Source organism: Euprymna scolopes, chromosome 31, assembly GCF_053919585.1.
Source record: "Euprymna scolopes isolate OS-2025 chromosome 31, ASM5391958v1, whole genome shotgun sequence".
Lineage (NCBI taxonomy): Eukaryota > Metazoa > Mollusca > Cephalopoda > Sepiida > Sepiolidae > Euprymna > Euprymna scolopes.
In genome coordinates this window covers 43,086,834-43,102,951 of record NC_136512.1, presented here as the reverse complement: position 1 = coordinate 43,102,951, position 16,118 = coordinate 43,086,834, and the positions used below count along the sequence as shown (strand labels likewise).

Here is a 16,118-nt window from a genome sequence, read left to right as displayed (position 1 = left end):
CTTTTTACCCAACACTTTAATGAAAAAGATGTTATAAAACTTGAATTGAACTTGAAAAACTATTTTTTAATGAATAGCATGGTAACATAAGTGCATAAGCACCACAATTAGTTCTAAGTGACGACAATCACGCAGAGTTGAAGGTTCATTTTATACTACAAGTGATAATAAAAAAATAACGAATTAACGTGAAATGGGAACAATCTACGATACTTATGCAAAATAATGTTATTATTCAAAAATCAATTCTTATTATGAGGAAGACAGATTTTTGATGCTTATGCAGTTTAGCAAATATGGAAGAAGTTGTCATAAAAAAATCAGCGGACCTGAACGAAAATCACCCCCCCCCTTTTAATTTTATACTATGTTTTAGTATGTAGTATAGTTTTCGAGGTTAGGATTGTTTATTCCGAAAGCCATTCTTAACATGGGGAGGTTAGGGGTATTTATACTATGCTGGATTAGGTTGTAAAAAATAATTATACAGTTAAAATTGTGTGTGGTGGTGGGGGGTGATTCTCGTTCAGGTCCGCTGAAAAAATCAGTTAATCTGATCAAGTAATTTTTTTAATCAAATAAAAAAATCAGCAAAAAATTGCATAAGCACCAATGTTTTTTTTTAAAACTAATCTGTATTTTAACTTAACCATTTAATAGACAAAAGATATTGTAAAAATTTAATTTAACTTGAAAATTCTATATTATATAAAAACACACAGTACCTTCTCTACATAAGTACCCAATTTATTCCGGCGCTGTTTTACATTTGTGATTTTCTGCTGATTTTAGCATCCAATGTGAATGGGGGGTTGGACTTATGTAAAATAAGCTGCGCGTGTGTGGTCCCCCTTTGGTGCTGCATGTGAGATGACGCCACAAAAAATAGTGAAGAAATGATGAATGTGAGAAATGTGAAGGGCCAACATAGTTTTCACATTTTCGCCAAGTTTCAGAAAAATCTAATGGATAGGGCAACAGTTATGGGAAAAAAGTGTCATTTTTTGCAATTTTGGGGTATTTGTGACCCCTTTTGAACTCCTGGGAATGCTGAATCCCAGTGAAAATGGACAAACGGTGCAGTTTCACGCCTTAAGACATGTATATTTAATTCAGGACCATGGAAAACCACTATATATCAAGTTTTTGAGTAATATGAAAAAAGAACTCCAAGAAAGCATGTTTTTTTAGCCCTAAAAGTTCCAAAGGGATGCAAACCAGAATATTGCCAGGGTCACCCATACTGAATTAAGAACAATGGCCTCCACATTTTGTCCAAGTTTCAGGAAAATCTAATGGATGGATCAAATGCTATGGGACAAAAAGTGCCATTTTGGGACATTTTTACCTCTTTTGAGCCTCTGGGGATGCAACGGGAATTTTCACAAAAATTATTTTTACTGTGCACATCTATTTAATGAAATACAATTTGTGGCAAAATTTCAGGAAAAACTAATCGACGGTTATCTGGCAATCGTACAGACTAACGGACGCATGGAATCCACTGAAAGCATAAGTCCCTCTCCGATAAATCGGGGGACCAAAAAAATACCAAGGTATACCAAATTGACTTTTTTCATTTAAAAATTAAATTATTTCTTGTTAATTTACTGTTAATAAAATTTTATGAAAATTATAAAAAAAATCTTTTGCTTTTTTTATAGGTGCCGGTGTTGCCCGGGTGTTTGGAGGTATGTGTTGAGCAAAAAAAAAAATAAAGTAGTAGTAGTAGGCAGACAGGATCGAACCCATACTGTGAAGGAGGAAAAGAATGTGAAAAAAAGATGTAACGTCTTTGCTGTTGCATCCATCGCCAAACCGGAAGTGGTGAAGGTTTAAATTAAGGTTTGTCAATCAAAAAGAGGGGAGGACTTTCGAAAATATCGGTGAAAAAAACGACCCTTCCTTGTAGAAAAGTGCCCAGTTGAGGGTGAAGAATTAATGTTTTTAGCCAATTTTTCGATATTTGTCGTCTGAAGGGTTGAGCTTCAAAACGATACTGTTCTTGTAAAAATTTGTTGCCTCTGTCAAAAGTTTTAGGCAAACATACAAACATACATACATATATTTAAACAGACAGGTGAGATTTATATTATAGATAGCCCGGATATAAGAGACCCTAATATAACAGAAACTCGGATATAAAAGAGTTTGTTTTGATTGACAGTGTGATGCTGTAAATCAGTCAAACAGTGTTGTTAATGATTTACACAATGATTTACAAAATGATTTGCTCATGAAGCTACCATCACCGATCACGTCATTAGGCTAAAAGCATCACAACTAGCGTAAATCTTGAAGTTGATTTTGAACCAAGCATTGGCTGGCTCATGTAAAAAAGCAGTCCAATAACGTTTCATTCAAAAAATTTCACAGCGAAGCAACGTCAGCAGATAACGGTTGTCAACGTATAGGTGACAAACGTTTTGTCACAACTTTTTCGTGGATATGATCCAAAAGATGTTTGGAACTGTGGTGAAACGGGACTTTTTTTACAAAGCCATGTCGTCGGGATCTTTGTGATTTGCCGGGTAAAAAACAGTCAAATCGAACAAAAGTTCCCAAAAGCAGACTCATGATATTTCAGTTCACAAACATGGATGGCAGTGAAAAGCAAGCTGTAGTTGTTGGTGAGTTGGCAAAACCACGCTGCTTTAAAAATGTCAAAACTCTGCTGTTTTCTTACTTCGCTAATCGTAAAGCCTGGATGACTAGCAGCTGTTTACTGACGTTATGAAAATGCTTGATCGAAAAATGATTGCTCAAAATCGAAAGATTATTCTGTTTTAAACAATGCAACTTGTCATAATTTAATGCTAGGCACAAATCTGTCAAACATCAAATTGTTTCTCATGCCACCAAATACCACCAGTCTCATTCAACCTTTGGATTAAGGCATCATCAATTCATTGAAAGCGTATTATTGTCGGAACTTGTTCAAATGCAAATCGCAACAATCGATGCTACACTGCCAGTGCCGCTTTCTGAACTGACCAAGCAGATAATTGTTTTGGAGGCCATGCACATGATGAAACGAGCACTTTTCATGGTCAAACCAACAATTCAAAATGGTTTTTAAAAGACCGACTTTGTCTGAAGTAGAAGAAATACTCAACAAAAATGATCAAGTTTCTTCACCGTTGAGCAGGGATCAAACAGAATTTGACAAATTTATCAGCTTTGATGGAGAACTGACTGACACGGACATCACACGTGATATAAAATCGGATGATCAAGAGTTTGATGAAGATGATGATGCTGAAGGCATAAGTTCTGAAGTTTCTGAAACTGACAAACCAGTGCCAAATTCTCTGGCTGCATTGAATGCGCTTGAAACTCTGAGAACCTACTTTGAAGCAAAAAGCAGTAATCCTGATGGCACACTAAAAATGATTTACAGACTGTATGAAAGTGTTCATGATGTTCATGATGTTAACAAAAAGATTTCTGTACAATAAAAAATGACTGACTTTTTTAAGAAAAAGTAATTGTTGACTGAATTATTTGTGAAAACTGATTGAAAATGTATATTTTTTTAATATCTATAACTTTTAAATAAACTTGTGTTCTGTACGTAAAAAGCATTATATGACGTGTTCCCATACTTACCTAAACAAAATAGACCAAAGTTGGATATAAGAGACCTCTCCTCTCCTTTCTCCCCCACCCTAACCCCGGAGGGGACAAGTCAGTTACACTGAAAAAGTATGATTGTTGAATGTCATTCTTTCGATTACTTTCGATTGGGGGGGGGGGCGCATGCATAAGTTTTAAAAAAAGATTAAAATGGAACGAAATTTAAATTTCCATTCCATTTTTATAACAACTGTAAAATGAAGCGTTCTCCGCAAGTTTTATCTTTTTATCTTTTTTTTCTTTTTTTTGCACTAAAACAATTCTGAATAACCTAAAATTAGAATCGTAGTCACAGATTTCCGTTTAAATGGTTGAGTCAAGAATCATCAAAAAATATTTTACCCCCCCCCCCTCTTATTAATGGGGAATGAAAAGGTAGGAAACGCTGTTTACTTCGTAGTCCATATTTACACTTACCTATTTTTAATGTGGGTTAAATATTTACACTTTCCTATTTTTAATGTGGGTTAAATATTTACACTTACCTATTTTTAATGTGGGTTAAATTCAGCTCTCCCGATAGGATACTCTGGATTAGGGCAAAAATTTTAATTGCCTCACTCCTCAGTTTAAAAGGATTTCTCCTTCACTGACAAAAGACAGAAAAATGAAGTGCAATATCAGAATAAATACTATAAAAGGTCAAATTTCGACTCGTTCGACATCCGAGATTGGTTTTGAAATCTTTAAATTGGCAAACAGAAAATAATTTATGGCTAAATTTGACGTTCATATGTTGTGAGCGGAGCGGCGGAGCGTCGACCAAAGAAAACTGTATTTTTCGACAATGCCACAATTCTTTATAAATTTAAAATATCACAATTCTAATTTTACTTTTAAATTATACACTTCTTAACTTATTCATTTTTTTTTTTTTTTCTCGCGTTCGGAAGGTTTCCTGTTTTTTTGTTTTGTTTTGTTTTTTTATGGATTTTGTTAAAAAGTTCAGGTGAATTGAAAAGTTGTCCGAATGTTCGTTTTTGTCATCCGAAATTAAAAAAAAAAAAAAATTAATATTATTACTCAAGTTATAATAATTTTGGGCTCTTTTTTAAGTGTTACCTTCTAAAATTTTAAATTTAAAGACTAGTACTTACGCGCAAACGGCACCCTTTTTCATATATGCAAAAAAAATAATACTTGTGTATATATTTTTAATTTACAGTCGTCATGGCAACGTTAGCCATTATGCACAAACAGACAAAGCAATTCTATAAAAAGACATTTCATTGGGTAATGTTAAAGTCGGGACTTTTTGACAATGACATCGTTCATTCGTGAATTCCGGGGTACGTGGCCGGCCACACCCTCTTTTTAAATTCATGAAGCATGGCCTATTTTTTATTTTTTATTTTTATAAATAAATCTTTTTAGATATAGGTAGAAAGATAAATAGAGAGCAAGAGAGATGATGATGATGATGATGATGATGATGATGATGATGATGATGATGAAGAAAAAAAATTTATATTTATATATATTATATATGTATTTAGATAACATTTTTCATAACAAACATTAAAAATAATAGAAAGTTTCTGCTTTTATCATTTTTATTTTTTATTTTTCTTATCTTTTTTTGTGAAACTTAATGCATACATACAGACATGATGAGCAGTGGCGTGCAGACAGATTCACGGTGGACCAGGACATCCAATTATATTCAAACCTCTCTTTCTCTCAATATTGCTCAGTACTATGACTTGTACTTAAATCTTTGAAGCATACACAAGTGTAGTTGGCCCCGAGCTCTGCATGTCACTAGACACAGGGCCATAATACCCAGGTAGTGGAGATCCGTTGATGTTTCCTTGTTTTTTTTTTTTTATATAACAAAAACATATATCTGTTTCCAAATGGATGACATCATAAAGAATGAATTTTGAAAAATTGAATAAATAAAGCTCATTATGTGACGTCATCCATTTTCAAATATATATATATATATTTGAAAATGGACACACACACATACATGTATTTGAAAATTTGACTATTAGTTTGAAGAAAAACCGTTGTTATGTATTCACCTCCAACTGGTGTGCCACATATGCAATCAACTATTCCGGTTGACGGGAGGAGATTGAAGGTCACTGATACATTTAAATATCTCGGTAGTATGCTGAGTAGAGATGGAACTTTAGATGCTGAAATACAAGATAGTCCAGGATAGCTCTGCTTTTGGTAAGCTTAAAAAACGTGTCTGGTCGGATAGAGGATTTTTTTTTTTTTTTTTAAATCACCACTTATCAAGGCCAAGGGGCCACTCGAGGATAAGGGTTAAAGAGTGCACAATAGACAATTCGACAATAAAGTAATCCTTATAATGAGAATTCGTTAAATGTTAACTTATATGGAATAGCTCATCAAAAATTTGTTTACATTAGACTTGAAGACAACCATATTGTAGTCAGATGGAAAGTAGGAAAACGGAAGACAATTCCCTTGGCATGCAGTTCTAAGAAAGAAGCTTTGTTCATGGAATCTACGTTCAGGTTTAGGCACAGATAAGGAGTGGGGAAATTATTGATAGTGTTTTCTGCTAGACGGGTGTTTCTTGTGAAAGTTTGGTGAGGGGGGGGGTCATAGATTGGAAATTAGTCGAGCACTTGCCATGAAAATAATGATAAAGCAGAGACAAACTTGCAACATCTCTTCTATGAGAAAGAGGTTGTAGGGAAGAGAAAAGAAATCCCCTATGAGGCAACAAAGTATATTTTAAACTCTATCAAGGCAAGATAAGTCCTTTCTAGCAGCTCCTGCCCAGATGTGGCAACAGTACTCCATCCTTGGACGTATCTGGCTCTTATATAGATAGAAAATTGCATCAGCAGTGAGATATCTACTGGATCGATAGAAGGATCGCACCATTTTTCCAGCAGCCTTGGCAATGGATTTAATGTATGTGTTCCATTTCAGATCAGGAGTAAAAGCCAAGCCCAGAAGCTTGTCAAAACATGAGGCCTCCCCAATATGAGGATCAGTATGAAGACAAAGATCTGTGCGTATGAGACATGTGTCATGACTTGTTTACGGTATGCATCAGAAATATGGACTACATACCAAAGGCATCTTAAAACTCTGGAAAGGTTTCATCAAAAGTGCATTTGTAAAATACTGAACATCAGTTGGAAGTCCTTTACTCTTGATACTGCCATCCTTGAACATTCCAACAACTGTAATATAGAAATGAAGATCATCAAAAATCAAATACATTTGACTGAACACTTCATGAGGATGAGAGATGGAAGAATATCAAAACAATTGCTTTGTGGTAAGCTTTCCATAGAAAAAAGACCACAGCATAAACCTAGAAAAAGGTTTAAGGTTTAAGGACGCACTGGAGGATAACCTTAAGTTGCTAAAAAATTAGGTAAATAACTGAGAAATTCAAAATGTGGATCAAAATAATTGGAGAAAAGTAATCATAAAAGGATGCAGAAAGTTTGAGGAAAAATGTGTTAAGCATGCAATATTGAAACGTGAATAGTAGAAAGCAGAATGAAATTGCAGTTCCTGCCAAAAACTGAAATGCTCAATCTGTGGCAGATTTCTTCTGTCTAAAGCTGGTTTAGTGAACCATATGAAGTCACATAATGTTAGACAAGACCAACAATTTTTTGAGGATATGCTACCACCCAATCCAATCCAAGTATTGTAACATCTGTGGATATTGGTCTGTAAATCAGCAAGCGGTTTGACAAGACATACAAAAAATCCTTCCACAAGCACAACCAAATACTAGCAAGTTCTGTACAAGGTACATCTATGAAAGATTATGCAAGAATGAAGCTCAGCTGAAGAGCCATGTACATGCACATAGATAGTTAACATCAACCTGAAGAGATGGCAAGCTTCTGTCAAGAAGTGTCAATCATCTATTATATAAATCTCACCTGTCTGTTAGTGTGTGTGTGTGTGTGTGTGTGTGTGTGTGTGTGTGTGTGTGTGTGTGTGTGTGTATGTATGTATGTATATATGTATGTATGTTTGCCTAAAACTTTCGACAAAGGCGACGGATTTTCACAAGATCGGTAACATTTTGAAGCTCGACCTTTCAGATGACAAATATCGAAAAATTGGCTAAAAACATTAATTGTTTTACCCTCAACTGGACACTTTTCTACAGGGAGGGGTCGCTTTTTTCGCTGATATTTTCGAAAGTCATCCTCTCTCTTTTCGATTGACTAACCTTAATTTAAACCTTCGTTACTTCCAGTTTGGCGATGGACACAATGGCAAAGACGTCACAATTTTTTTTTCACATTCTTTTCCTCCTTTGCGGTACGGGTTCAAGACTGTCTGCCTCCTACCACCATTTTTTTTGTTCTCAACACAACCTTCAAACACCTGGGCAACACCGGGCAACATGGACTTCCAGGCTAGTAACAATTGAATGACAGTCACTCGGAAAAAAAAGATGTAAGCGTGACACACAAAATAACGCACATGCTATTGTATTAATATACAGATTTTTTTTTAACTTTTGAAATCACTACTATATATTGGGTACAATATAATAATCAAGAGATAATTGTTTCTATAATAATAAATCGGCATAAATTGAAATATTATATTTAAGCATATTTTATGACCAGGCAACATCGGACAGCTTGCTAGTATATACATGTGTGTGCGTGTATGTGTGTGTGTGTGTGTGTGTGTGTGTGTGTGTGTGTGTGTGTGTGTGTGTGTGTGTGTGTGTTTGCAAAATGGTCTCTACCAAACTACTCTGTCAATTTTTGGTCTACAGATGTGAAACTTGAGACATAGAGGGTTCGGACCTGTGGAACAAATTCAATTAATTTACCCATGTGCAAACATACATTCATGCATTAAACTGCATTTTTAAACTTTTGGTATCCATATGTCCTTAGTTGGAGACCTAAATGTTTTGGTCTCGATTCTAGCTGATATATATATATATATATATATATATATATATATATATATATATATATATATATATATATATATACTAGCATGGGTGTGTGGCGTTGCCCGGGTATTTGGAGGTGTATGTTGAGCAAAAAAAAAAAAAAGTGGTTAATTTTTTTTAACTTTGACCCCTATTATGACCCCTTAAAATTTATTGTTTTGGGCTCAAATTAAGTTATTGTTAGATCCATGTCCAAGGAATCTATATCTAAAATGTCAAGTGTTTAGACCCAAAATTGTCGGAGGAGTTTGGTAGAGTTCTCGTTGAACTTTGATCCCTTAATCGCCAAATTTCTGGCCGAAAACCGATCACATCGATTTTCCCAAATCTCAGTACCATGTATATAAAATTTCGAGTCTGTAGACTAAAAATAGACAGAGTTATTGCATATGGAAATGTACACACACAGACACACACACAGACAGACAGACACTTTCACTTTTATAGATATACTAGCATGGGTGCCCGGCGTTGCCCGAGTATTTGGAGGTGTATGTTGAGTAAAAAAAAAAAAAGCAGTCAATTTTTTTAAACTTTGACCCCTATTATGACCCCTTAAAATCTATTGTTTTGGGCTCAAATTAAGTTATTGTTAAATCCATGTCCAAGGAATCTATATCTAAAATGTTAAATGTTTAGACCCAAAATTGTCGGAGGAGTTTGGTAGAGTTCTCAAATGTCAAAGCGTTGAACATTGACCCCTTAATCGCCAAATTTCTGGCCGAAAACCGATCACATCGTTTTCCCAAATCTCAGTACCCTGTATATCAAATTTCGAGTCTGTAGACTTAAAATTGACAGAGTTATTGTGTAGGGAAATGTACACACACAAACACACAGATACACAGATACACAGACAAACAGATATTTTCACTTTTATTTATATATATATATATATATATATATATATATATATATATATATTAACTTTTAAAATCATTACTATTTATGAGGTACAAATAATAACAAACCGAGAATTGGCTCTATAATAATAAATATGAAATCTGTATAATATCATATTTAAGCATATTTTATGATCAAACAACACCAAGTGGCCTGTTAGTAGTATATATATATATATATATATATATATATATATATATATATATATATATATATATATATATATATATATTTGGTAAAACTGGTAATTAGTAAAAACCTGAAGAGAGTGCTCAATACTATTGCAGAGCAAATATATGTTTTATTTTTTATTACCGTTTTGTCTGTTTGGTTACATATGTTTCGGATGTTGGACCATGTTTACGATCCAACATCCTCGTCAGACCTTACAGAAATGGTTGTTAGTATTAGGAAGAAGTGTTTTAGAAGAAGACACTTCTGTAACCAAATGTAACCAAACAGATAAAATGGTAATAAAAAAATAAAACACACATATATATGTGTGTGTGTGTAAGAGAAAGAGAAGAAGAGGAAAAAGAGAAGAGGAATGAGAAAAATAGGGAAATAGGAAGTAGGAGAGAGAGAGAGAGAAGGGGGAAGGGTACAGTGAAAGAATGGGTCTTTGCTTATTTTACTTTAGTTGTTCTCACTTTGAGAATGGGAAACCAAATGATGCATATGCGCACTGTACCTATCGACACACAGTATTGACGAATCAAATAAGTGTATGTAAAAAACTGAAACCAGTCAGTTTCTGTGGCAATGTTGTTTTTTTACATAGGAGTAACCACCTATCAAGGCCCAGAGGCCACTCAAGGATAAGGGTTTATGGGTGTACATCAGTCAATGAGATTATAGCGTAGCAATCGTAAGTAGTGGAAATTTTGTAAATTGGATTACTTAGGCGGACGGTTCATCAAGAAGTTGTTTACGTTGGACTTGAAGACAATCAATTTGTAGTCAGCTGGAAAGCTGGCAAACGGAAGAAAGTTCCACAGGTATGCAGTTCTAAGAAAGAAGCTTTGTTCATGGAATCAACGTTTAGGTGTAAGCACAGATAAAGAGTGGGAGAAATTATTGATAGTGGTTTTGGTTTCATGAAAGTTTGGCTAGGACTATAGATTGGAGCTCAGACGAGCACTTGCCATGAAAATAACGATAAAGCAGAGACAGGCTTGCAACGTCTCTTCTGTAGGAAAGAGGTTGCAAGAAAGAGAAAAGGCTACAAAGTCTATTTTGAACTCTGTGAAGGCAGGATAAGCTGTTTCTAGCAGCTCCTGCCCAGATGTGGCAACAGTATTCCATCCGTGGATGTACCTGGCTTTTATATAGGTAGAGAATTGCATCAGGTATGAGATATCTACTGGAGTGGTAAAGGATCCTACCATTTTTCCAGCAACCTTGGCAACGGATTTGATGTATGTGCTCCATTTCAGATCCAGAGTAAAGGAGCTTGTCCAAACATGAGGCCTCCCCAAGACAAAAGCCATTCATTCAGTTGATGCCAGATAGAGATCAGAGCGGTGATGATGTAAAGATAAGAGCTTGGTTTTAGATGCATTAAAAGTAACCAGCCACCGCTTTCCCCAATATACCATGTGCTCAAGATCAGAGGAGAGAGAGTCAGCGATAACTTGGTCATTTACGGTCTTTGATGTGTTGCCATAGGTGGTAGTGTTGTCAGCATAAATGTCAACGAATGATCTTAGGATGTTATTTGGAAGATCATTGATGTAGATCAGGAAGAGAGTTGGGCCCAGGATGGGCCCCTGAGGAACTCCAGCATTAATACTGTGAGCTTCTGATTTCTGCCCATCTTCGACCATTACTATTATGAACCTACCTGATAGAAATGATTTGATAATTGAGAAAACATTTCCAGCTATATCATAGCTGGAAATCTTATGAAGTAGACCTTTATGCCATACCCTATCAAAGGCCTTTGATATGTTAAGAGCAATTGCCCTAGAAAGGAAGCCTCCATCAAGAGATTCACTAATTCTATGAGATATAACCGTTAGCACTTCTGCTGTAGATCTAGCAGAACGGAAACCATATTGCATAAGAAGGTTATTTTTGCTGAGGTGGTTGGCAACTTCTCTATTTAATACAGATTCCAGCAACTTACTCATGACGCACAGGAGACTAATTTGTCTGTACTAAGAGTAAGATGACCGATCACCTGAATTCTTAAATACAAGGCATACTGATGAGGGTGTTGGGAAGCAATTCTCCTTAAGACAACACTTAAACAGCTTTGTAAGTATTGGAGCTAGTTTTGGTTTATAGCTTTTTCAGCAGATGGAATGCCATCAGGGCCAGTTGCTTTACTGGAATCAGGGTTTTTGATTAGCTTGGCAACATCATGCACAGATATTTGTATGTGTGTTTTCTGATACAGGTGGTCGCATAGAGTAGAATTAGCTGCAAAGTTCTTGGCAAAGAGTCTAGCTTTGTCTGATGCTGACGAGATTCCCTCATGTCCATTGATCATGGTTGGCATAGAGCACACACTTCTGTTCAAGACCCTATTTGCTATTCGCCAAAATTGGTGAGAACCAAGCCACTGCTCAGCTACTTTGGACAGGATATCTTCTACATTCATGACCTTTTCATCCAGGAAGAATTATTTCTGTTGAACAATTTACAATTGAAGCTGAATTCAACAAGCTATGCTTTCTTTCTCTATTTGACAATTGAAATAATTTATCATCATCAGCACCTCTCTAAAGCTTAGTCATTCCTTACTATGCTCGGGGGTAATGACTATGTGGTAGTGTTTGTAACTCTGGTTCCTGGCAGGGTCATGGTGAACGTCTGGGATCCAGCAATATTAGCGGCATATGTTCTACTAATAAAGCTCTAGTGAAAATCTAGGAGGCATCAACATCAGAATCCATCATTCTCTGGTCATCTTGTGTCTATGGCAATGAAGACTGCAAATGAGGATAACTCCGTTACTTCTGTGCATGTGCAACCACCACTCTTTTGTATGATCTTGGCTAAACATGAATTCATATGCAACCACTGAGATTTGCTGCTTCAGGTGTTAGGAGTTAACGGCAATGTTGACCTAACCAATAACTATGACCGATGAGGGGGACTTCATACAGATTAGACAATCCTAAGACATGATTTCTTTAAGAACCATGCAGAAATCCTATTTGCACAATCATCATCATCATCATCATCATCATCATCATCATCATCATCATCATCATCATCATCATTAACAACAGTAACAGCAACAGCAGCTCCCCTCTAAAATTCAACCCTTCCTTACCGTAGTAGTGTCGGAGCTATGACATATGGAACTCCAGTTCCTGGCAGGGCTAACCATAGAGAACAGTTTTCGCATCAAATGATATTAGAGCTGCAGGTGAAAATTCAGGAGAACTCAACCTCAGGATCTTTCATATCTGGTCAAAAATGCCACTATGAAAAATCATTGACTACTGAGTTCCTATGGAACCACAAAGATCTAAAAGTTGCAGAACAATATCTGGTCTGTAATTGAGAAATAGAATGGGAAGTTATAAGTAAGATGAAGAAATCTGGAGGATTGTCAGATGTTGTTGCTGAAATGTTGCTGCAAATGAAACAGATTTGACAAATGAAATAATAAAAGAAGAAATCCTGAAAGACTAGGAACTTGTTACAAGGGTAAAGAGCAAACATTTGGTGAACATAATTATAAAGGTGAAACAATGTCTGATCTACTTATTAAGTTTAATATTTGGAGGAATGCTATGAAAAGTGAATGTTATCAAGATCAAAATAATGATCAGTGGTTGTGGTATTGGAATGCTCCTCAACAAAAGAAAATGATCAGCTCAGTTTGTGGAAAGGGAGTCCGGTGTCATTCAATCTTTTATGGTACATGATAATCAGTTTATATACAAGAAAGCTAAGACAATGGAGATGGATGATAGATGTTATGAGACCTGAAGTTATAGAATTTCCAAGGGTCATGTTCCATTCACGAAAACACTAATATAACTTGATGAAAACCGTTGTATTCACTGGTACATAAGGGTAACCCTAGGTGGCTCCAGTTTCGGAACACATTAGAAACTTCAATAGCATGGTCTCAGTCGCTTATATGATGATCGGGTTGATGCACGATTCCTGTATTCCTTGCCTCAACAATGCCTCACAGAAAAAAAACAAAAAACAAATAAAAAGAAAAAAAAAGAAAAGAAAAGAAAAAAAAACAAAGTGAACAGCTCAAAGTCTCCAGGAATATGTGTGGTTCGTGGGCACTGGGTTGACCACCCTTCTCTTCCTGCTTGTTGCCTCCTGAAAGAAATTAACTCCAATTGGTATCATTCGTTTGTGAGCTTGGGTTTTTGTTTATAAAGATTAATTATTAAATAAATTCTGGATACAAAAATCTTATTTTAAAATTATCAAAAATCTTATTTTAAAATTATCAAAAATCTTATTTTAAAATTATCAAAAGGGGAAAAAGATATGTGCAATGTCTTTTTTTTTTTTGCTTAGACATTGACTCTAACAGAGCCTTTTGTCGACAACCAATTGTCTCCTCTCCCCTCTCTTTATCTGACAGTCAGTGAATGGGGGGGGTGTAGCATGAGTGGAGGGGTGGACAGGTTCGACTTTCAACTTCATACTAATTCGATTGATTTGACTGGCCTCAGCTGGTGAAAAAATGCCCTGTGCACCCTCTTATAGTTTGAGAAGTCTGCGTTTTTCATTCAGCCAATCCATCCTCTTATGTCAAAGTTGGATTCGTTCTAATTGGCTAAATTGGCTAAGTCACTTGTGCATATTAATTAACTAATTTTCCAACATGATGAATGTAATTTTTCCACACACTTTTCCCACATCAGCAAAATCCTAAAACCTTGAACCCAAGATCATATCCAAAACAAAACAATACTATTTGATACCATGTAATGTTCCCATCACAAAACAATATTGTTATTAATGTTCTTATCAGTCTCCTCATTTATTTGTCCTTCTTGTATTTTGTGTCATCAACCAAACAATTTAGATCAGCAAGACCACCAGTTGTTGCCCGGGATTGTTCGCATAATAAAAATCTCTAATTCAGTTCCAATTCAACCACTACAGATGGTTGGATCACAACTGGCATGTTTTTGGATTTTTTTTTCCGTAAAAAAATGAGCAAGTTTTTTTTTTTGGACATAGGGAAAATATATTTTTTTTAAATACGAGTCAAACGTAAAAGGAAAAATACACGTTGGCCTTCAAAATGGCTGGCCTTCCTTATTGTCATTTTCCATTAGGGGCGCCTCAAGAAACTAGCAGTTAGTTGATTACTTTTAAAATTTTCTAAAACTTTTTTGTGTGTGATTTAATCACAACATACAGCTATTAAAATTATACGGAATCAAGTCTAATTTTTTTGTATTTTATCTTATTATATTATTATTTTAGGAATGCGCCTACGATATTTTGCACTGACAGACGCCTGCGTCGAAGGTGCTTTGCTTGGCTAGCGAATCTGATGTAGCAGCAATTAGTCGTACATTAATCGTGATTCATTTAGGCGTAAAACACCTCTCTCTCTCTCTCTCTCTCTCTCTCTCTCTCTCTCTCTCTCTCTCTCTCTCTCTCACGGATAACAGATACATTCTGACTGGACTTTTCGGCATATATGATACACACACAAAAACTAGGCATAGCAACTACAAATTCATTTAGTAGTAGTAGTAGTAGTAGTAGTAGTAGTACCTGTAACAGCAACACGCAATTACAGAAACCGTTGTCATTAACGATGTTTAAAATATCTGGTTCTAAACTTGGCGCTGATTGGAGTAAACATGTAATGTCGATTCTGATTTACCCAATCAAAAAAAACCTCTAATATGAGAAGAGCATGGGACTTTGAGATTATAAAAGGGAGTGCTGGCTACTATGTTGTTTCATCAGTTGTCTAACCCATCAGCGCCGCGCCGCTCAATGTGACTTCGACTCCTCTGTTGAAAACTCATTGGAGTTCAACATATCGTATACACGTAGACTCATACCATTGGAACACACACATACTAACAAACACATATGAACTTAGCCTGCATAAGTACGGTTTTATTCCTAAGAACATTCTTCTGATATGAACTCTTCTCCGTTCTCTATAACCAGAGCTAAATTTGAACTTCGTACAGTCGTCATTAAACTACCATCACCTCTTATTATTTGGTGCTAATGCAATAATGCACTTACTGGTCCGCGCTATTTTTTAAATCGTATTTCCAAGTTTAATTAAAGTTTTATGATGTTTTTTTATTCAATTGTAAGGTTAAAGTATAGAATAGGTACAAAACACCCTCCCCTCCCCATGTTAAGAATGGCTTTTTAAATAATAACGTTATTATTTCAGTCAGCACGGATCAATAAGTGCACTTACCAAAATAATAAATAAATAAATAATAACAGCAGCAACAACATGGCCGACAGTGATTAAAACGCTTTCTTAATGCTTTAAAACAACAAATACAATTTACGAAAGCAAAGCAAAACATCAAAATAAATTCAAGGAAATACTATTTATCATAGTCGTTCTCTAACTACTACTACTACTACCTCCTACTAGTCGTGTCGTGTGATCCTTCTATCCTCCTCCTACTCTTTTTTCCACACCTCCTCCCCTCTCTTT

At 35.6% G+C, this 16,118-nt stretch overlaps 1 protein-coding gene across 5 annotated transcripts in view; it reads right to left on the bottom strand.

Annotated features, from left to right (window-relative positions):
• Positions 1 to 5,445, bottom strand: part of LOC145255718 (tektin-1-like) — a 58,483-nt gene extending 53,038 nt beyond the window's left edge. Inside the window, exons 1-2 of one of the 5 annotated variants that reach the window (XM_080114315.1) lie at positions 5,240 to 5,444; positions 4,122 to 4,225 (exon numbers count right to left, since the gene is read on the bottom strand). Coding sequence is in view for 1 of the 5 variants with exons in the window: in XM_080114313.1 (XP_079970439.1) it covers positions 5,240 to 5,245 (6 nt within the window). In the remaining 4 variants the exon portion in view is untranslated. Of the gene's footprint in view, positions 1 to 4,053; positions 4,077 to 4,121; positions 4,226 to 4,733; positions 4,891 to 5,239 lie in introns of those variants that run through there. The other 4 variants (XM_080114314.1, XM_080114313.1, XM_080114316.1 and 1 more) reach the window with 4 other exon arrangements.
• Positions 5,446 to 16,118: the final 10,673 nt, after the last annotated feature.